The 22,258-nt window shown below is 36.6% G+C and overlaps 1 protein-coding gene and 1 long non-coding RNA gene across 2 annotated transcripts; one reads left to right on the forward strand and one right to left on the reverse strand.

Moving 5' to 3' along the window:
- Positions 1–3,537: 3,537 nt before the first annotated feature.
- Positions 3,538–22,019, reverse strand: LOC140149763 (uncharacterized). Its single transcript, XR_011858727.1, has 3 exons — positions 21,865–22,019; positions 16,863–17,010; positions 3,538–4,107 (listed from the first exon to the last, which is right to left on the reverse strand). It is a non-coding gene; the product is annotated as an uncharacterized lncRNA (long non-coding RNA).
- Positions 8,890–11,718, forward strand: LOC140149543 (uncharacterized). The gene is given in 3 exon segments (XM_072171622.1): positions 8,890–9,193; positions 9,196–9,416; positions 9,418–11,718. Coding segments are annotated over 3 exon segments (2,826 nt in total).
- Positions 22,020–22,258: the final 239 nt, after the last annotated feature.

Raw genomic sequence — 22,258 nt, forward strand, 5'->3', positions numbered from 1 at the left:
TAGAAAAGTTTGCCAGAAAACGATTAAACGTCCGGTTATATAAAGGACATATATAAAGGGTATAAAACGTTTTCATAACATTCAAAAACATTTGTTGATAACCTACTGCAAATATGATAACATAATGTTATTTAAGTATTGACAAAATATTTGGCAACATATGTTTGCAAAAAATATTTTACAATTGACATTTTGAAAATATTTTTATAATATTGTTGTAGTGTGTTTTCATACAAAACGTTTTTAAACGTTTCCATGACCTTTATATTCATGATTTTTGTGTCCAAATTTAACATGTTTAAAACGTTTTAAAAACATTTTAGTGTTTGCTGGGTATGCTGGCTGTACAATAATATAGACCGCAAAATAATTAAGGTACTGCACATGTACCAGTTATTTTCATACCTGTATATCCTAAACCAGAGTATAAACCTAAATAACTCTGATCCTAAACGAAATCAACAATTTCTTGACCGATTTTAAAGAAAAAGGTCTTAAATCCGAGCTAAAAGATGCAGCTATTGGCTGCTGGCTCTAATTATGACTTAATTATTATCAGTCTTTGTGCATCAGGATATACAGGGACGTAAATAACTGGTACCTTAATACTTTTATACTCTGTACTCCAGACATGGAGTACAGAGTATAAAAGAATTAAGGTACCAGTTATTTACATCCCTGTATATCCTGATGCACAAAGACTGATAATAATTAAGTCATAATTAGAGCTAGCAGCCAATAGCTGCATCTTTTAGCTCATAGGCTAGACAACTTTCCTACTTAACTGTTTTACAAATGTAAGGTTTTGTGGTCTTATAATGGATTTCTTGGTAACACTGAGAGTTTCACTATCAAGAGTCGTTACCAATAAACAACACTGAACAATACAAACCAAATAAATTTAACCTAATCATTATACTCATCATGCGATGCACTATCCAACTTTGAACTTTGTCATCTTGATAAGACAATCTACTCCATCTTTTGACAAAATGGACAAAAAACGCAATACACCGTACCTTTGTAATTTATTTCGTAATGCAAAGAATTCCATAACGGCGCCCCTTTAGTCAGTTTAATACAAAGGCACAGTTTATAGTTACCTGGGTTCGTCAGTATCAGAAAAACAACAATATACAACAATTGCCTTAAGGCGTGTCGGAGGGAAGCATAACCTAGCAGTGTTTGCACTCAACTATTTAGGTAAATAAAGCTGGCGCACAAAAGGAAATGTATAAGTTCTATAAAGAAGACCACAAGGCTTGGTTAAAAGGCGTGTCATTTCTGCTCCCGGGTTTTTCTCGGGAGGGGGGAAAACGCCCAAAACTTCCGTTTTGATATATTATTGGCCTTAACTCAACACCCGCTGTATACCTATGGAAACATGAGATTATCGGCTTCCTTGGCGCATTTCAATGACTAAAACTGGTAAATATGCCTTCTGCCATCCGACTCGCCTTAAGAGGTTTCAGTTTGAACAAATAATAATTGCACCTGAAAATTAAACAATACTTAACACATAAATATAACACTGAAAAAATATGTATAACTTAAATATAAATATTTTCATAAACACCCTATAACAATTGCACTCTAGTTTAACTTATAAATTAAAACAAATAAATAAAACAATCACCTAAACACATAAAAGAACAATACTGAAATAATCATAATCAAGTTTTTGTTTTTCATTTCAAATTGTTTTATCAATAGCTACTGTATGACAGATTGATATGCCGAGTTTTTCTGATATTTTTTTAAAACTAAAAAAGAGATTTTTATAATCTTGCGAAAAAGGTAAAATCTGTATACCTGGCACAGTAAAATATTACATTTTAATTGATGTAAGTTATACACTATACAAATTGTCAATATATTTTAAAAAATCGTCAAACTTCAATATGTCGAGTTCGAGTTCCACATTTTTCGGAGCCGCGTAGTTTATGATTAAAATCGAACATTGCACTAATTATATAATTACAATAATGACTTGATTTTGTTTCGTATTTAAAAATAATATCAATATTGCGTTTTATCCCGACACTATCGCCATTGTGTAAATTGCACTCACTCCTATTGCAGACTTTTACTCATGAATTATAGAAGAGATCACACGCGATGGGCTATTCCAGTTGAAATCCACACTACCCCTGTGGAATATTTTGGAAATACCTTCCACAGGGGGAGTAAGTTTTTCAAATGTAATTGGTCAGAGGTAATCATTTTGAAACCCATACTCCCCCTGTATAATGGTTACCTATATCTTCCACAACTGGAGTGAGTATTTCAAATGGAAGTTACCCAATTGTCTATTCTATTCGAAACTCATACTCCCCCTGTGGAAGACTTTAGCTAAATCTTCCATAGGGGTAATGTGGATTATAAATGGAATAGCGTAACATGAATTTAACAAAGATACGAATTGCTATTCGGCATTCTGGCAAACTCATAACAAATGTATCTTTGTATAAATGTTATTTTTAAATTAAAGTTGGCCTAACATTTCCCCTGGTGGCTTACCGTAAAACCCCGTCTACAAGCATATAGAGTGCTTCTGATGAAAGCTACATTAATCCAGGCGCTATTGTGGAGTTTTGAGCAAATAAATTACGGATCCAAGCAAATGAAAACAACTATATAATTATTTTAAGACCAATCTATTGTATTACCATATTTACGCTTGTTTCGAATTACTTTAACCGTATAAAAAAACACTATAATAGGCCTATGCTTGTCGACGGGGTTTTACGGTATTTCATTTCTAAAGTGTTTTACCATTTACAAATCTGTGTAAAATGTTTTGAAAGAACAAATGAACCGAACGAAAGCACCATAAAATAATTATTGTAACATACGTTTCAAAATAATATTTACATTGTATTTGGTTCAAATAGGCACAGGGTTGTAAATTCATTTGGTTGACCAAGTACATAGGTATACGAAAATTACAGTAATTTGTGTCTTGCCTATAAATTCAGATTACGTTACCTTTTTAGTACTGTTAATACAAAGGGTTTACGATACTAAGGCTAATTCAAAAAATCGAATCCTTTATAATTTTGAAGTTAATGTTCTTTAGCGGGCATAGTAGTCCTAGGTCTTACGCCTATAGTAATCAAACGCTGGTAACGTTTTCATCATAATCGCTACCAGCCCATTTTTAAGTCCCCTATATACCCCTCACCCGCCCAACCTCTCCACCCCCCCCAACACACACACACTCTTAGCAAAAAGGTCCTAAAAGCTTTAAAGAATCTTTTTGTCCCCTATATGGTACCCTCCAGAAAAAAGGTTCTTTAAACTGAAAGAACCCTTCTAGGATCTTTAAATGGTTCTTTAAACTCTTTGTAGAACCATATTTTGGACTTCATAGAACCATATTTGGCCTTCACAGAACCTTTTTTGGCTCGTTACAGAACCGTTAAGAGTTCCATAATTTATAGAGGATAGATTTTAGAACCATTTTTGCTAAGAGTGCGCGCACACACACCCACAAAAATTCCCCAGAAAATTCCTGTTGGCGCCACTGCCTTGACTATAAAGAATTCGTTGGTTGACGTATGTGTAGGCCTACTACGGGGCCTACTAATGTCTGCTCACTGCTCTCCATATGAAATTTGTGAGGTTATGGCCTTCAGGGATGTAAGTTTGTAGAATTAGTCCTGAATTCAGGATTTTTTTTGTGTCCAAATTTCCGCACTTCCAGCCCGTTTGGGGCTTTTTAGCCCAAATTCACCCGCTTTTTGCAGGGTTTTTTTCCAGATTTTCAGGATTTTTTCTTCAGGCCTACTTACACCCCTGGGCCTTACGTTTCACATCACGTCATCAGTATCGGTAGGGCCTACATTTTGTAGTGACCTAGATCCTCTAGGCCGTACGTTGCTTTTCCACGAGTGATGGTTTCTACGTCACAGTGTGGCAAACCATGACTTTACGTGACTTCATAGATACTAAGTCTATTGTAGTCGAAAACTATAACAGAGGCATATTATGCCTTTAATTATATTCATATGAAGTATTAAGTAGGCATTCACTGTTCGGTAATTCCATATCACCAGTCACCGCTAATTCTACGGTAATTACAGCTAAATCCGAGTCTGGTCAATTCTGTAATGTTCAAAGAAAGATAAGAAGTATTTAAAATACTAAACAATATCGTTATTAAGGAATCATTTTTACACGTTATTTTGACCTTTTTTGGTTGAATAATCTACACCACAATAGTTTTAACATTTGTGTATAAAAGAATCTCCGCAGAATATATGCGTTTCTCTTATACCGACCCCGGGATACCGACAAACCATAAATTACTATAGATCATCCCTTTGTACTATAATGACAGTAGAGGGCGCAGTGTACGGTGAAAATTAGTCGCTGCTCGTGCTCGGCGAATCGCGTCAGGTACCGGTACTTCACGGGTTATATATAGGGACTGTTTCAATAGTAATCTGTTATTCGTCGGTATGCTGAAATCGCAATGATTAATTCTAATACTGGTTTCATACTGCCATGCCGCTTGCTGCTGAGCGGCGTGACGCAAGTGCATTGCAGACGACAAATGGACACAATCAATGCTTGTGATTGGCTGATATGCCTTGCTGCAGCAGCAAGCGGATTGAAAGTATGACAGGGGCATAACTGATTCAAATGCTTGACAAAAGTTGTTAAGAATAGAAACATATCTTAGAGGACACAATCTAAGACACTTTATAGTTTCATCAGCTCGTATAAATCGGCGGGAATTGTTACGCTTTTACTGTACTACGCCGAAAAGTAGCCAAACGTTCAGAGTGGTATAGTTGACCTGTCTGGTCTATATTGTGCATGTTTAAGAAAGTAGACAAACCATGGGACTTGAATAAATGATTTGTGATGTTTTTGGTGAGATGTCACAAGACAATTCTCGAAATTAAATATATTGATATTAATCCGCGATGTTATAAGGCCCGCCGATTACGAGCTGATTAAACTATACTTGTGATCAGTTGAGACATGTCTTCAAGCAAGCAAGGAACTTGCTTCCTTTAAATCTGCGTATTTGTGATTCACTTGATATTTTCAAAAAGACTTTAAAAACTCATCTGGCCCATTCCATGTCAACTCCAGGGATGTGCACCGCAGCACCTCTTCAATTTTTTCTTTTTCTGTGTGGTGGTAGATATTGATGAGAAAGTAAAATCCTGAAAATTTGAGCTTCATACTCCATTTCGTTTTCCCATGGAATCAATTTGAAATTTAGAGGGGTCAGCGTAAAAAATGTGTCGCAACGCGAAAGACGATGTTTGGAGGTCCATGAACAGTGTTGGAGGACTCGGGACTCGGACTTGGACTCGGAAGCTAAGGACTTGGACTCGGACTCGGACTCGGACCCCAAGGACTCGGGGACTCGGCTCCGAGTCCTCCTCGAGTCCGGCAAAATAGAGCATTTTTGGTCATTTATTTTCGTTCATTGTAAACTTCTTATGCTTGATCAATAGTCAAATCACATGATTAATTTAAGTAATTTTGCATGCAAATAAATTCAGTTTGTAATAAAAGTACAAAAAAAATTGTTTCAGTTATATCTTTAATTGGTTCAATGGATTTTAATCATAATCGTTTGTTTTGACTGCTTGGTTAGATGGTAGAATGTACATGAATAATAATAGCTAATAATACCCTGGGGCACTCAAGTTAAATTTTGGTAGGGGTGTGCGGCGCCGAACTTTGGGAACTAAGAACTGATTTGGGGGCAAAATATGGACATTTTTGTGGAGGTCTGTGAACTAAAATTGGGCCATATTTATAGGCTTTAAAGCTAACAAATTCAAAATGTTTCCAAATTTGAGCTAAACAGCTACAATTTTCAGAGTGTTAGGCTCAATGAACTGGAGCATGATGCAAATGTGGGTCTCAAGGAACTGCCAGAGAGCATGAAAAAGGGACCCTTGACCGCCGCACATAGCCTACCCGTACCATCTTTACATGTGAGTGACACTCTCGGAATAATACTTCATATAGGCCTACAGCCAGATAGTGGTAATGGTAGTGACGTCATAGTGGTAGTGACGTCATATTTTGATTGTCATTGCAACTTTTGCCTCTTTAAAACACAAGCCTAATAAGTTTGGGTGGGGAGTCTGTGATTATACTCTGTTTGCAAGGTAGGCCCTTTGCTACCTAAGGGACTTAGCAAAATTATGAGCATTGGGGGAAGGTAAAATTGTGGGCAAGAACTTTTTTGGCTGATCGAAAGGGGGTGGAAGCAATTTTTCATTAAGCCGAGAGGGGGGACAAGCAATTTTGGCACATATGGGTCACCTTTCAAATAAAACGCTCTCAAAATGCTTAGAAAACAGTACGGAAACGCTTACATATTATGCAAATTTGCCTGCTCGATGCGTTCCCAACATATATCTAAACCATTTAAGGTTTGTAAAAAAAAAAAAAAAAAAAATGGCATGTGCAAGGGGTGCAAATATTTTGGGCAGGCCGAGGGTGCAAGCGATTTTTGGCAGGCCGAAGGGGATAAGCATATCTCTTACAGTTTCACACCTCCCGAGGGCTCCATAATTATTGCACAGCCCCAGAACAATACTAGGCATGTAAGGTGGGACTAGCAAATTGTGTATTTACAAGAAAACAATATAGAACTAAAATTCTGGTTAAGCATGTTAAAGCCTTAATGTACGATCTTTTTAAATCTTTAGATTTTTCTTTATTTCTTCTAAAATGATAATATGCAATCATTATGAAAGTTCCCAATACATTTGGACGCTTGAAAACATTGGGAATTTGCAAAGAAACAACATCATAAACTTCACCTCTATCCGACTCAAACATCTCGCACTATTTGGATTAGGACAGCGAAAAGCGGCCTCAGAGTTAGTCTCCTGGCACGGCCAGTTTGAGTTACGCTCCCTCCACATGTGGAGGGAGCGTAACTAACTAGTTTTGTAGGAGACTACGGTTTATGATAAGTGGCCGACATAAAGTCATAATCTAAAAAAATTATGACTTTATGTCGGACCAACAGAAAATCGTCCCGTTTTACTACAAATAGGACGAATTTGACAGTTTGCTCATAGATTTAAGTTAGAACATGTGTAAGTATTACAAATATGCCAAAAAATCGGTGTCATAATTGGAATTGATCCCTTAAAATAAAAGTGGATTGTTTTCTGGGTATTTCACCTTAATGTCATGATCCCTTAAATCTAGTTGCAGTTATGTGCACTGAAGCTTGCAATCTAGATGTGTGTGTGTATTGTATGTAGTGGTCAGACCTGGATTCTAGGTCAGTCCATTTCTTTTGTGGACAATTCTTTAGGTATTGTCAATATTCAGATTTTTTGTGTGTCATGTAAATTAGTCTTTGGCTTGTGGATGCATGTTCACAGAATATCTGGGCATTCAATTTTAACATCTGATTGAGATAAGATCTGCTGCCCATTTCACTGAGGAAGTGAAATGTTGTTTTATTCAGCATGATGGATATTTCTCTATACTAACATCATATGGCTAAAAAGGCTTTACCAGTTTGCGATGCTTCATACAGAAAGATATACCAGGTCTTATGGAAGCTAGAATCAGCAATAGAAGCTAATTTGTGCCTTGTGTTTGCGTCGGGTTTGGCGAAGGTTAAAATGGTCGTCGTGGTTAAAGCGGACACTTTAACTTTTCCAACTTTGTGAGAACCATGCTGGTTTAGGACATTGTTCGTGTAAGTAAAATAATATTGTTTGTAAATTATAAAGTGGATTTAATGATGAATTAGTTATTTAAAGAAAGCTTTGCTTGTGATAGTTTAAATTATTGTTTTGGCGGAAAATCAAATTTAGATTTTCATAGTGTGATAAATTCTGCATTCAGTATAAAGTTCCAAATTAAACATAGTTGAATTGGTGTTCAACATATCATGTAATTTTGTGTCGAGATTGACAATTTAAATCATCCTGCTGTAGAGACATAAACTTCAGGAATTTAAAACATATCTTGTGGAACTAGCCGTGTGTGAATGTTGTAAAGAAGTTCCATATCTTTCATTAATCAAAGAAAGAAGTCAGTAGTAAATTCTGTGGCTCAATTGGAAATATGAAAGTCTTCCAGATAGAATATTGTGTGAAGTTTATCATATGAACTTGAAAACAAATCCTAGTCACGGATTCATTAATTGTATTTATACAGCCGTACATGGGTGTGTATACTCTACTCTTGGACTTGGACGTTGGGAACTGTTGTTTTCGTCGACATTCTGCATTCCATGTAATTAACAGTTGGTTGAACTAGGCGTGGCTACGTGTGTGGCATCATTGAGAATGGATTCAACGCACTGTATAACTGACAACGTTGTGATGGAACTCTAGTCATGTAACGACGTTTAAAACGTATCCTTTCCAAGTGCACTTGGTATATTTTTTTATCGCGAGTGATTAAGTAAATTGAGTATACTCATTATTTAGTTTCATCTAACCGACTAGTCATAATATATTTAACCGTTATTGCCATTGTGACATTTATTTTTTCATGCGTATAAGAGAACCTTTTTTGAAGTATTTATTACAATCCTTTTGTTGCGTGACATTATTCCGTCTCCTTGTCGTTCACATTATTTGCTGCGTAGCTTTGCTTAGCGTCGGTTGGAAATTTCAGTCCAATCCTGACATTTGTGGGGGCTCGTCCGGGATATAAAAACGAAGCTAATAGCAAAAGTTACCAGTTATTTTGTGAACAAGATTGATGACTATTTTGTCCGTAATTTTGCGCATTGTTGGAAGAGTGTTTGGTTGTGTCAAAATAGTGTCAGTAAGGTATTCAGGTTCAATAGGCTCATTTGCAATTCTGCTTCTATATACAATTTGTGCATTGAATTTCTGGTTGCGCTCTATTGCAGTCATTTTTTTTCCAATCATGGATACTGATAAATTAACTTTGTCAGGAGAAAAGATGGGTTATACAGGGGAGGACCTAAAACAATTTGTCAAGACGCATTGCGTGACCTTGCGCGAGATGAACGTGCAGCACAGCGAATATGAGAAAGAGGCACTTGTATTGCAATTAAGAATTGAGGAACTAAGGAAAGAAAATGCAGCTAAGGGCATTAAAACAGAACATGCATCTACAGGCCAGGGTAAAGCAAAAATTCCCAAATTACCAGAATTCCGTGAGGATAAGGATGACATTGATGCTTACTTACAAAGATTTGAAAGGTACGCGAATCAAATAAATGGGAAAGGGATGACTGGGCTTTAAATCTTAGTGCATTGTTGCATGGGAAGGGTTTAGATACTTATGCTAGGCTTGCACCAACTGATACTTATGATGTTCTAAAATCTGAATTACTCAAAGCGTATCAAATGACCGAAGATGGATTTAGAAGTAAGTTCCGTTCAGCTAAACCCGAACAAACAGAAAGTGCTCCACAGTTCGCGACAAGATTGCATGGAGAACTATCTGATTAGGTGGGTAGAACTGGCTGCTGTAACCAAGAATTTTGCTGGGTTATCGGACTTGTTAATACGTGAGCAATTTGTCGCTGGCTGTAACAAAGACATGGCGTTGTTCTTAAAAGAAAGGAAACCTAAAAATGTTGCCGAAATGACTCAATTGGCTGAACAGTACATAGAGGCGAGAGGTGGATGGAATGCTTCCTTTGGAGGTAAGTTACCACATCAAAAGGGTCAACAACCTTCAGGTAAGAAGACTAACACTACCCCTCCCACTCATGGTACTAATCCAAAGCAGAGTACGAATACTGGAGGTAACCAACAAAGGTGTTTTATTTGTGACAAAGTAGGACACATAGCTAAAGACTGTTATCGCCGCACTAGACCTACTTTGAAAGCTGCTAGTTTACAGGGAAGTGCATCACATGGACACAAATCAGGTAAACAAGCTAAGAAGTTAAATCAGACTGATACTTCATCTTCTCTTTGCACTGCATGTAGTTGCGAGTCTTGTGGCCAGAACAGATTGCAGACTGCATCTTCTTGTGTGCTGGTCTCAAATGAAATGTATGGTGAAGGTGTGGAATCAGACGATGCGTATGTAACGATGTCTTGTGGTCATAAACTTCCTCTTGCGAGTGCTGCGTGTAGTGATAATTTAGTAGAGGATATGCCGGTCGTTCAAGGTTTTCTTGGTAATAAGGAGGTTCAGGTGATGAGAGATTCTGGGTGTGATGCAGTAGCTGTAAGGAAGAGACTTGTGCCAGAAGAGAAATTTACTGGAGTATATGACAAATGTCGTCTTATTGATGGTACGGTGAGAACTTTTCCTGTTGCATGTCTGGATGTTGATACACCATATTTCACTGGTCATGTTCATGCTCTGGTGATGAATGATCCTGTGTATGATTTGATTTTGGGTAATAATCTTCGTGGGGTACGTGAACCTAAGAATCCTGATCCTGATTGGAAACCACGTTGTCGGTCAAGTGTAAACACAGATGACGAGGTCCATGGTGAAGTTAGTAATGTGATGAACGCTGTACAAACTCGTAGTCAAAAGGTGGCAAGTGAGAAACTCAAGAAAGCTCTTAAGGTACCAAAGGTAGTTACTGAGATTATTTCTGCTGATGAGTTGCAAAAGGCTCAGGCTGATGATCCAAGTTTGAATAAGATTCGCGAGTTAGCTGAATCGGGTGAAGTAAAGGTGAGTCGTTGTGGTGGTACATCAAAGTTTGTGTGCAAGGATGGTATTTTGTTCCGTGAATTTCAGTCTCCATCTGTCAACTTTGGTGAAAGTTTCAACCAAGTTGTTGTTCCTCAACCATTTCGTATGCAGGTTATGAAGTTGGCTCATGAAACGCTCTTAGGAGGACATGCTGGTGTGAATAAAACCACTCTCAAGGTCTTGAAACATTTCTTTTGGCCTGGTGCACAAGCAGACATTGGTAGATTGTGTAGATCATGTGATATCTGTCAGCGAACATTTCCCAAAGGTAGAGTAACAAAGGTTCCTCTTGGTAGTATGCCGATCATCGATGTTCCATTCAGTCGTATAGCGATGGATCTTGTTGGTCCTATTTTTCCGTCTACAGAACGAGGTCACCGTTTTATCCTTACAGTAGTGGATTACGCTACTCGGTTTCCTGAGGCAGTTCCGCTTCGTAACATAGATTCGATATCAGTAGCAGAGGCACTGCTGGATATTTATTCCAGAGTTGGTTTTCCTCGTGAGGTACTTAGTGATCAAGGTAGACAATTCACGTCTGAAGTGATGGCTGAAGTCAATAGATTGTTATCTATCCGTCAGTTAACCACAACTGCTTGGCATCCGATGACAAATGGTATGTGTGAAAGATTCAATGGTGTGTTGAAAGCCTCTTTGAGAAAGATGTGTGAAGAACGTCCTCGTGATTGGGATAGGTATATCAATGCATTACTTTTTGCGTACAGAGAAACCCCTCATGCTAGTACTGGGTTTTCTCCGTTTGATCTTTTGTATGGTCGATCTGTGAGAGGTCCTCTTGGTATGTTAAAGGAGTTCTGGACAGGTCAGATAGAAGAACCAGAAACCAAGACCACATTTGAGTATGTTCTGGATCTGCAGGATAGGTTGCAGAAAACATGTGATCTTGCTAGGGAAGAGATGAAGAAGTCTCAAGGTAAGTACAAGATGTACTATGACAGAAAGGCTAAGGCTCGGAAATTTGATGTCGGAGATGAGGTATTGTTGTTGCTCCTACAGACCATAACAAACTTCTATTACATTGGAAGGGTCCATTTCCTGTGGTAGGTAAAGTAGGTAGTATGGATTACAAGGTGGATTTCGGTACCAAGGTGAAGACATTTCATGCAAATTTACTGAAGAAGTATTTTCGTAGAGATACTGATCAACCATCCAAGGTAGTGGCTGGTCTTTTACAGATTGCGTGTAGTGCCATCATTGAAAGTGAAGTACAAGAAGAGTCAGAAATGTCAGAGGAGGATGATGTGTCTTTGACAAATGAAGATCTTCTACAGATTCCATCTTTTCAGGCTGAAGAAACCATAGCTGATGTACATATCAACCAAGACTTGACAGAAGAGCAGAGTTTGGAAGTAACGAGATTGCTAGGTAACTGTAGTAGTGTACTAACCGACAAACCAGGGTTTACTCATCTAGGTTCGCATGATATCAAACTTACGGATAGTACACCGGTTCGTACTAAGCCATATCCTATTCCATATGCCTTACGAGATTCGGTGAAGGAGGAAATCAAAACAATGTTGGAGTTGGATGTGATCGAACCATCAACTAGTCCATATGCATCGCCGCTGGTTGTCGTCAAGAAAGCAGATGGTAAGAATCGAATATGTTGTGACACTCGCAAAATTAATGCGATTACCGAATTTGACGCAGAGGGGATTCCTTCTCCTCAAGAAATCTTTGATCAATTGGGAGATGCACAGTATTTCTCAAAGTTAGACCTCAGTAAGGGTTATTGGCAAGTTCCACTGACTGAGAATGCCAAACCGCTTACTGCGTTCCTTGCTTTTGATCAGTTGTATCAATACCGGAGAATGCCGTTCGGGCTCGTCAACGCTCCTGCGACATTTTCTAGGATTATGAGGAAACTGTTGAACAATTTTGACAAAGTAGTAAACTACATAGATGACATATTAGTGTATACAATCACTTGGGAAGAACACTTGGAGAAACTGAATGAACTTATGAAGATCGAGGCTTAGAGATGCGAACTTGACTGCTAAACCTTCAAAGTGCTATATCGGCTTTGAGCGTGTTGAATTCCTTGGTCATACTGTTGAGAAGGGATGTCGTCATCCAAATCTAGATAAGTTGGAGGTCATACAGAAGGCTCCACGTCCTGTGACCAAAACACAGCTGAAGTCGTTTTTGGGTCTTGCCGGTTTCTACAGGCAGTACATTCCGAACTTTGGAGCCATAGCGGTACCATTGACAGACAAGACGAAAGCTGGTGAACCAACGAAAATTAACTGGGAGAGAAGCCAAGAAGTAGCATTTCAGACCCTCAAGAGTATGCTTGGAAAAGCACCCATTCTACATCTACCAGACTTCCATCGTCAATTCATTCTACGCACAGATGCAAGTGATGTAGCGATCGGAGCTGTCCTGTTCCAGGAGTTCGAAGGTGTCAAATTTCCACTTGCATATTTAAGTAAGAAGTTGAACAAAGCACAGAGAGGATATGCGATAATGGAGAAAGAGTGTCTTGCCGTTGTCTGGGCAATTCGCAAGTTAGAACTTTATTTGTACGGACGAGACTTTGTCTTAGAAACAGATCATCAACCGCTGCTATGTGTGAAGCGTTCCAAAGTTGCAAATGGTCGGATAATGCGCTGGGCATTGTCATTGCAACCATATCACTACAGGATTGAGGCAATCAAGGGAAGTGACAACATTGGCGCAGACTACATGAGCAGGATTTCACATGAATAAGGTGATGTGTATTTTTGTGTAGCATTGGAAATTCAAAGGTAGAATTTGTGCAATGTACATTGGAGAAGGTAAGAGTCATGTGAAAAGTAATTTTGAGTATATATCTTCTTGGTGAAGACAGGTCACAGTTACAACTGTAAATCCGCTTAAGGTTAAGTGGTAGATGGTAAGTTGTGGAAAAAGTAAATCCGCTTATTTTTAAGTGGTGATTGTGTGTTATATGAAAATTGTGTAGCCACAATTTGTTTAAGGGGGGACGTAAATGTCATAATTGGAATTGATCCCTTAAAATAAAAGTGGATTGTTTTCTGGGTATTTCACCTTAATGTCATGATCCCTTAAATCTAGTTGCAGTTATGTGCACTGAAGCTTGCAATCTAGATGTGTGTGTGTGTATTGTATGTAGTGGTCAGACCTGGATTCTAGGTCAGTCCATTTCTTTTGTGGACAATTCTTTAGGTATTGTCAATATTCAGATTTTTTGTGTGTCATGTAAATTAGTCTTTGGCTTGTGGATGCATGTTCACAGAATATCTGGGCATTCAATTTTAACATCTGATTGAGATAAGATCTGCTGCCCATTTCACTGAGGAAGTGAAATGTTGTTTTATTCAGCATGATGGATATTTCTCTATACTAACATCATATGGCTAAAAAGGCTTTACCAGTTTGCGATGCTTCATACAGAAAGATATACCAGGTCTTATGGAAGCTAGAATCAGCAATAGAAGCTAATTTGTGCCTTGTGTTTGAGTCGGGTTTGCGAAGGTTAAAATGGTCGTCGTGGTTGAAGCGGACACTTTAACTTTTCCAACTTTGTGAGAACCATGCTGGTTTAGGACATTGTTCGTGTAAGTAAAATAATATTGTTTGTAAATTATAAAGTGGATTTAATGATGAATTAGTTATTTAAAGAAAGCTTTGCTTGTGATAGTTTAAATTATTGTTTTGGCGGGAAAATCAAATTTAGATTTTCATAGTGTGATAAATTCTGCATTCAGTATAAAGTTCCAAATTAAACATAGTTGAATTGGTGTTCAACATATCATGTAATTTTGTGTCGAGATTGACAATTTAAATCATCCTGCTGTAGAGACATAAACTTCAGGAATTTAAAACATATCTTGTGGAACTAGCCGTGTGTGAATGTTGTAAAGAAGTTCCATATCTTTCATTAATCAAAGAAAGAAGTCAGTAGTAAATTCTGTGGCTCAATTGGAAATATGAAAGTCTTCCAGATAGAATATTGTGTGAAGTTTATCATATGAACTTGAAAACAAATCCTAGTCACGGATTCATTAATTGTATTTATACAGCCGTACATGGGTGTGTATACTCTACTCTTGGACTTGGACGTTGGGAACTGTTGTTTTCGTCGACATTCTGCATTCCATGTAATTAACAGTTGGTTGAACTAGGCGTGGCTACGTGTGTGGCATCATTGAGAATGGATTCAACGCACTGTATAACTGACAACGTTGTGATGGAACTCTAGTCATGTAACGACGTTTAAAACGTATCCTTTCCAAGTGCACTTGGTATATTTTTTTATCGCGAGTGATTAAGTAAATTGAGTATACTCATTATTTAGTTTCATCTAACCGACTAGTCATAATATATTTAACCGTTATTGCCATTGTGACATTTATTTTTTCATGCGTATAAGAGAACCTTTTTTGAAGTATTTATTACAATCCTTTTGTTGCGTGACATTATTCCGTCTCCTTGTTGTTCACATTATTTGCTGCGTAGCTTTGCTTAGCGTCGGTTGGAAATTTCAGTCCAATCCTGACAATCGGTTTTGAAAAAAATAAAGGTAAATTCTGAAAAAAGATCGTACATTATGAGTTTAAGTATAGGCCTACATTGATAAAGTATTGGTCAAAACCCCGGGGCTTGAATTTGATACGTAAGGACTCTGACTCGGACTCGGACTCGAACATTGAGGACTCGGACTCGGACTCGGACATCAGAAATTGGCAAGGACTCGGACTCGGACTTGGACTCGGACACCAAGGACTCGGACTCGGACTCGGACTCGGATGACGAGGACTCGACTACAACACTGTCCATGAATGTATAAAGGGAACCATTTACAACTTTGAAAAGTATGTATCCTGGGGTACTTATTTATGTAGAATTCAAATCTGGCATCAGAAAACTTGTAACTCCTTTACTTTAAAAGATATAGGGCCCTCAAAATGCAACTTCGTCCATCCGGGACCAACTTTGGGGGATCAAAACTCCAAAAGTAAAAATAATTTTACCGTCCATTTTTTTGCTAGTCAGAGCCCTTTGGTAGGACATTACTCTTAACCAATATTGAGCCTATTAGAATATTTTTAGCTGAGATATTACTCATGCAAAACCCCAATTGTACATTTTTTGTACATTTTGACCCCCCCTGAAAACCAATGTCAGGCATTTTGATCCACCATCAACTTCAGGTATGTTGAAAATATGTCCTTGGACAACATTTCTGAGAGATATTGGCTTTGGGACTCGATGGCTTCAACACATCAGTAAGGTTTGCATTCTCCATAGAGTTGTACATAAGTCATCATGGTCATTATACATGCGAAATCAAAAATGTGTACAACTCTATGGAGAATGCAACCCTTACTGATGTGTTGAAGCCATCGAGTCCCAAAGCCAATATCTCAGTCCAACATATCTTCAACATACCTGAAGTTGATGGTGGGGCAAAATGTCTGACATTGAGCTCAATATTGGGGTTTTGCAGAGTAATGTCCTAGCTAAAAGTATTCTAATGGCTCTATTGATAAGAGTAATGTCCTACAAAAAAAACAGACAGTAAAATTATTTTTACTTTGGAGTTTTGACCCCCCAAAGTTGGTCCTGGATGGACGAAGTTGCATTTTGAGGGCCCTATATCTTTTAAAGTAAAGGAATTACAAGTTTTCTGATGCCAGATTTGAATTCTACACAAATAAGTACCCCAGAATACATACTTTTCAAAGTTGTAAATGGTTCCCTTTATACATTTATGGACCTCCAAACGTTGTATTTCGCGTTTTTGCGACACATTTTTTACGCTGACCCCCCTAAATTTCAAATTGATGCCACGGGAAAACGAAATGGAGTATGAAGCTCAAATTTTCGGAATTTTACTTTCTCATCAATATCTACCTCCACACAGAAAAAGAAGAGGTGCTGCGGTGCACATCCCTGGAGTTGACATGGAATGGGTCATCTGTTTAAGATTGGTTATGACAATTGACTTCTATGTGACTGTTTTTATAATTGTGTGTTAATATTTAATTGTTCAATGTTTGCGCCTCGGAATAGGTTGTCTAGATAGATGACGCATTATAAATGCATTATTATTATTATTATTATTATTATGTCTACAAAGTCAAGACGTGTCAACACCTTGAACTTGCCGATGTCGGATATTGAGATTTGACGATTGTCATGAATTAAAACGAAGCAAACGAAATTTGAAAAAAAATACACACCTTTGTCATCTGCCTCTCCAATGTTCCCCCCTTGAAGATAGTGATGATGAATTGGTAGCTATAGAAGGACCCCACACACTACACCCACGATGATTGCAACGAATAGGATTAGCATGACAACTATGAAAATCTTCTTCTTTGTGCTCCACTGAAAATTGGAAATTAAATAGTAAAAATGTGTAAGAAATATACAGACTTGACATTTATTGTGGAATATTTCTTTACCAAGTGTCAAGACTAATCTGAAAGGGGTCTGCATAAACCGCACGGGTTAGATATTTATTGGGGTGTGTCGGGAGATGGTGTCAAATATTTTTTGATAGAAAATGTGCTTTCCGTGAGTTTGCATTATAGGCCTACGGTGTTAATAATGGAATGGATTTATAGGGAGGCTGAAGTTCGAGCTTTGTGGGGACACAAATTCGGACTTCATCATGCAACATTGTTATGTTATTATTTATTTGGGTTTGAGGTGATATTTCCTGAACTTTGGTGTGGCGTACAGGACATGTTTTTATTAGTGATATAGTATTTCACAATTTCATATTCGTGTTTTGTGTCATCAATCATTGGATATTTAATAAATAAACCAACAAAAATTCAATATAACATTCTCCACACAGCATTATTATATTATATGCACATTTGAACTTTCGCATAATTGTCAGAATCCGTCACCACTAATTGGTTTTCAAGTTAGAAATGATTACTTATTTATTATGTGCAGTGTCTCTTTTGCGATAACATGATGAATTGGCCCCTTTTTATTCATAGTTCAAGCCTACCGATGAGCGACTGATCAATCAACCAATGAGAGCATCATATATTTAGACTATTTCTGCATGCGCCAAAAATACAATCCATCTGATTGGGCAATTTGTAAACACTAACGTGAATTGAAACACCAATATGTGCGGAAGGGCGGGGCGAGAGTATTGGAGTTATATTTGGCATTTATGATCTTCATGAAATGCCATTTGAAGTGAAACCTATAGGAGACAAGAATCAATTAGATATATTTTAGGCATTGCAAATAAACTCAGGGCTAAATAGATAAATAAGTGGGAAAAAAATATATATAAATAAATAAATAAATAAATAAATGGATAAATAAGAAAAAAAAAACAATAAATAAATAAATACATAAATAAATAGATAAAATAAATAAATAAATAAATAAATAAATAAATAAAATATATAAATAAATTACTGATCAACAAAAATACAATATAACAAATAAGATAATAAATAAACTAGACAATATATAAAAAAAAAAAGGCAAATAAAAGAATAAAAAATAAACAGAAAATAAATAAATAAATAAATAAATAAATAAATAAATAAATAAGCATTAAATTTCAGATAGGCCTACATGTAAAAGGTGTTATATGAAGCAAAACTCGTTCAAAACCTCTTAAATTGAACTGGGGTGGGGGCAAGAGGGGTCAGACTTCTCACGGGGTCAGACTGTCCCCCTCGGCTACGCCACTGTATTACCATGGGAATAGTAGATGGTATTTATACAAAGCTGTAAGTGAAGAAATTTTAATAATTATTTATTTATTACTGTCTTTATATTTAATGACTTAAAAAGTATCTTTTGTTTGAAAGTATGATATACGTAGTTCTTATTTCAAACCCAGGAGCTTATTACCCGGGGGCTTATTATAATTTTATACAAAACTATAATTTCAGTTTGAATTGTTAGCACAAATGATATTAAGATAGGCCTGCATAATTATTTAGAAACATTTAAAAAGTTAACATTTATGATGAATTGTCCATATGCTTATCGGGCGCTTTCGAAAACATGAAATTGTACCAAAGTCTGGCGCTTTACCAACTGAACTAATGGGGTTGAGACACACGTTTGTATGTTCGTATATAACTATGTGTATCGATGATTTGCTCAACCCTTTACACTTTTGTGGATGGGGCTCTTCATGTTTGCATGTTTTCAAAGCTCTCGATAGTAAGCACATAATATGCTAAGGGGTGGTGCAATAATTATGTGTACCCCGGGGTGGTGAATTTTAGGGGGGCAAAGATTTTTGGCAGGCCAAAAGGGGGGCAAGCATTTTTGGCAGGTCGAAAGGGGGGGGCAAGCGATTTTTGGCACAGATATTTTGGGCACCGTTTCTATATTAGGCTATGCCCTAAAAAGGTGTAGGAAAACGTTAGGAACACGTTCAAATATTCAAAATTTCCTGCTCGCTGCGCTCGCATTATATGGTAAGACAATTTAAGGTGGTAAACTCAGGTTCCCCAAAATCTTGCATTGGTAAGGGGGGGGGACAAAGATTTTTTGGCACATCAAAAGGGGGGGCAAAGGTTTTTGGCACGTCAAAAGGGGGCAACGATTTTTGGCACGGCCAGAGGGGGGGCAAGCGATTTTTGGGAGACCATTTTGAGAATTCACCACCCTGCAAAAACAAGTGTTTATATTTAAACACCATATTGTGTTTATCAGAGCAACACTTAATAAACACATAATTCATGTTAATGGTCTAACACTAATGTTAATGGTTCTAACACTAATGTTCATAAATTAACACTTGGTGTTATATTACAAACATTAGTGTTTGTAATATAACACCAAGTGTTAATTTATGAACATTAGTGTTAGACCATTAACATGAATTATGTGTTTATTAAGTGTTGCTCTGATAAACACAATATGGTGTTTAAATATAAACACTTGTTTTTGCAGTGCACCCCGGGGTACACATAATTATTGCACCACCCTAACTATTACGGTATTGCACTTGAAACACGATTAATGATTAGGACTAAAAACAATTCTAAACATGATTTGGAAAAATATAGGAAATCTATTGCAAATTTATGTTGACATCACTTCAACAATTATGATGTTGTTTCTATCCTATAAACATTTTAAAACGTTTTGTATGACCTTTAATTAACCTGACATTTTATTGTTATTAAAAGGTTTAAAAAAAAACCAAAAAAAAAACACCTTTTTTTTTTTTTAGGGCTATATAGTTAATTCTTATGAGAAGACGCAACCTGTGAAAATAACGAACATCTCTCTTCTACTACATGTAGGTCCCTGGATACTTGGTATTACGTTGATTAAGCTGCTGGCTCATTATCAATTTGTAAATTTGCATATTAACGATGATATCTGATTAATTACATATTTAATAATTGAATTAATTTTTCATACCCGGTATATTTCACATCAATGTAAAAACCATACAAATCATGCACTTCCATTTGTAATGTTCTCATCAATGATAATATCATACAAAGCATGTAATTTATTTAATCGAAATAATACAGTTCTTAACTTTTACATTTTCCATTTGTAGGCTTTCTATCATGCTTAGAAAAAAAATATACGAACCTTATGAAAGGAAATGTATGATAGGCCTATGTATATTTTTATTAAAATAAATTGTATGTTCTGTATGCTTGTGTCACTGATGTGCGACATGTCTGCACTGCAAAAAATATTGAGTCAAAAGGTCACAACTCAACAGTTGAGTAAAAAATTTGAGTAAAAAATTACTCAACATGAGCTCAATGTTGAGTAATTTTTTACTCATTTGTTGAGTTGTGACCTATATGAGCTCAATGTTGAGTAATTTTTTACTTAATTGTTGAGTTGTGATCTTTTTACTCATTGTTGAGTAAAATATTTTTTTTTTCATGTCTATAGATGCATTAATTAACCTTGAATTTCTAGATTCCGACATTTATACATCAGTCTCATCTCATTTATAAAATAATTTATGCCCGGGGGGGCACTTCCATGACAGATATGCATCATGTGCCTCGGGATAGACCCCCTTTTTCAAACCGGCTTGTACCCAATGACCCCCTTTTTTGTGTTATGGTCCTACCTATTACCCAATGACCCCCTTTAAAAAAAATGTATATACTCAATGACCCCCGTTTCTATTTCCTGCTATACCCAATGACCCCCCTTTTAATTCCCAAATTTAGGTGGTATTTGTGTTCTCCTTTTTTTAAACGCAGTTTGGCACTTATTTATGTGTACTTAATGTTACTCTTTTGGCAATCCTGTACTCAATGACTCCCATTTTACTTTTTGTTACCCCAATGACCATCCTTTTTTCAACGTTTCATACCGAATGACCCCATTTTTATTCAGGTTGTGTACTGAATGACCCCATATTTTTGTAATTGTTATACATTTGACCTGAATGCCCCCTACTTTTAACATGGCCGAGGCACATCCCGGCCATTTCAAATAGGGAGTGCCTCCCCCGGGGAATTTATGTCCAATATAAGTAATTATGTCCACTAATGTCCACCGTAGCCTATTCTCAAATTACATCTGGTTTATGCAATGACAGCATTAAAATAATTATGCACTTTCACCGTCAGCTTTAACTATTATCATGTAGGCTACTAGTATAGCTATGGCTATATCATAATGGTTAAGCGTAACCTGACGAACATATTATTAATATGCAGCACAGGAAAATGCCAATACCATAATGACTCACACCGTTCAATAGCAATATTGCGTGGAAAGGTTTTTATAAATTGTACAGAACCGAATCTGTATATTTTTCATTCGTTAAATTATTTATTATACTAAAAATAAGCATATCTCAAATGTATAGATAAAATATTCCGTATTTAAAATGTTGGAATTATACGTTAATATTATTTAAAAAGATATAATATTAAAAGCTAGGACAATTAATTTTGGATTTGTTAAGCAAGTATAAATTATTAGTTCAACAGTAAACTATATAATATATAAATATATTTGCATTTCCACAGCTAAATGTATAATTGCGTCGCTACTTGCATTTCATATATTGCATACATGACATCATTAATTTACAAAATAATATACATTCTTGCTGTCATTATTGACATGCACAGACTACACAGCGATATACATATCTTACCATCATACTGTCAAATATTAGGCTAGTTATATAAGCTACATTGAAATTTGAAAAATAAAAATAAAATTACCATCATTAATTTACAAACATACCCCTTCTCCTCCGCCTCCTGATCCAGCCCCCATGATTACGTCACGAAATAATGAATAATATTAACAATTTAAAAGTAAAATAATGATATAAACACATCTATGTGACATACATATTTGTGAAAGTAAAAGCGCCGTGTTTATATATACGCCCATCCGCAGTAGATAGTGATAGTCGTTTGACCTATGAAACGGGAAGTTATCGCGTGAACGGAAACCCTTGCTCTTATGCTAATGGTAAAATCCTCACCAGCCAGCCTGACTGACCTTGTTAATGATATAGCATGCGAGAGTGAAACAATTAATGTAATCAAATATTATCTTTATCTGAACTGGTATATCATTGTTATTTTAAATTACTAAAATATTTCAAAATATATATTTTTTAAATCAGTGT

Source organism: Amphiura filiformis, chromosome 4 (genome assembly GCF_039555335.1).
Source record: "Amphiura filiformis chromosome 4, Afil_fr2py, whole genome shotgun sequence".
Lineage (NCBI taxonomy): Eukaryota > Metazoa > Echinodermata > Ophiuroidea > Amphilepidida > Amphiuridae > Amphiura > Amphiura filiformis.